At 71.2% G+C, this 680-nt stretch overlaps 1 protein-coding gene across 1 annotated transcript in view; it reads right to left on the bottom strand.

Annotated features, from left to right (window-relative positions):
- Grin2a (glutamate ionotropic receptor NMDA type subunit 2A) overlaps positions 1 to 674 on the bottom strand; it is a 381,170-nt gene extending 380,496 nt beyond the window's left edge. The window contains exon 1 of the mRNA XM_010609958.3: positions 377 to 674. Coding sequence (XP_010608260.1) covers positions 377 to 394 — 18 coding nt within the window. The 5' untranslated portion in view covers positions 395 to 674. The remainder of the gene's footprint in view (positions 1 to 376) is intronic.
- Between the last annotated feature and the right edge of the window lie 6 nt (positions 675 to 680).

Genomic DNA, 680 nt, shown 5'->3' with positions numbered 1-680 from the left:
CCTCAGTGCCCGGGGCCGGTACCCGAGCTCCGCTCAGGGGTGCATAGGCGAATGGGAGCTCCGGCCTGGCCACCCACGAGAAGCCAACTGGGCACCTCCACCCGCACCCCCTACCCCCTCCCCGGCGCCGGCTGCTGGGAGTTTCGAGACCAGGAGCTGCTGTACGAGGGGGGTAGGGAGAGAAGAGGAGGGAAGGAGGGGGCGCTGGCTGAGTTTGCGACGAGCTGGCAGGAGGAGAGGGGGAGGGAAGGACGCGGGCTCCCGCGGTCCCAGATCCCCGAGGGAGGTGCGATCACTCCCACGCAGCGACCCTCTGGCGGTCCCGCCGCCCCTTCCCGGGGGCCTCCCGGGCTCCGCGCCGCGCGCCACCACTCACCGCAGCCTCCCTCCACATAGTTCTCAGCGGTGGCCGCTCCTGGTCATCTCCAGGGCCGATGGCTGCGGCCGTGACTCTCGGCCAAGCTCTCGGAGTCTCAGCCTCCTGCCCCACTCCGGATGGCAGCTGCCCGGTCCTCTGAGCACGCCCGCGCACCTTCTCCGCAGCTCCGCTTCAGGCTGGTGTGTGAGGGCGAGTGTGCATGTGTGTGTGTGTGTGAGTGTGAGAGCGCGCGCGCGTGTGTGGCCGGGGATCCCCGCGGTCCCCGGCCGAGAGAGGCGCGGGCGGAGAAGGCAGCTCCCTC

The sequence above is a fragment of the Fukomys damarensis genome, unplaced genomic scaffold, assembly GCF_012274545.1.
Source record: "Fukomys damarensis isolate Sample0158 unplaced genomic scaffold, DMR_v1.0_HiC HiC_scaffold_34, whole genome shotgun sequence".
Lineage (NCBI taxonomy): Eukaryota > Metazoa > Chordata > Mammalia > Rodentia > Bathyergidae > Fukomys > Fukomys damarensis.
This window is presented reverse-complemented; position numbering and strand designations above follow the sequence as displayed.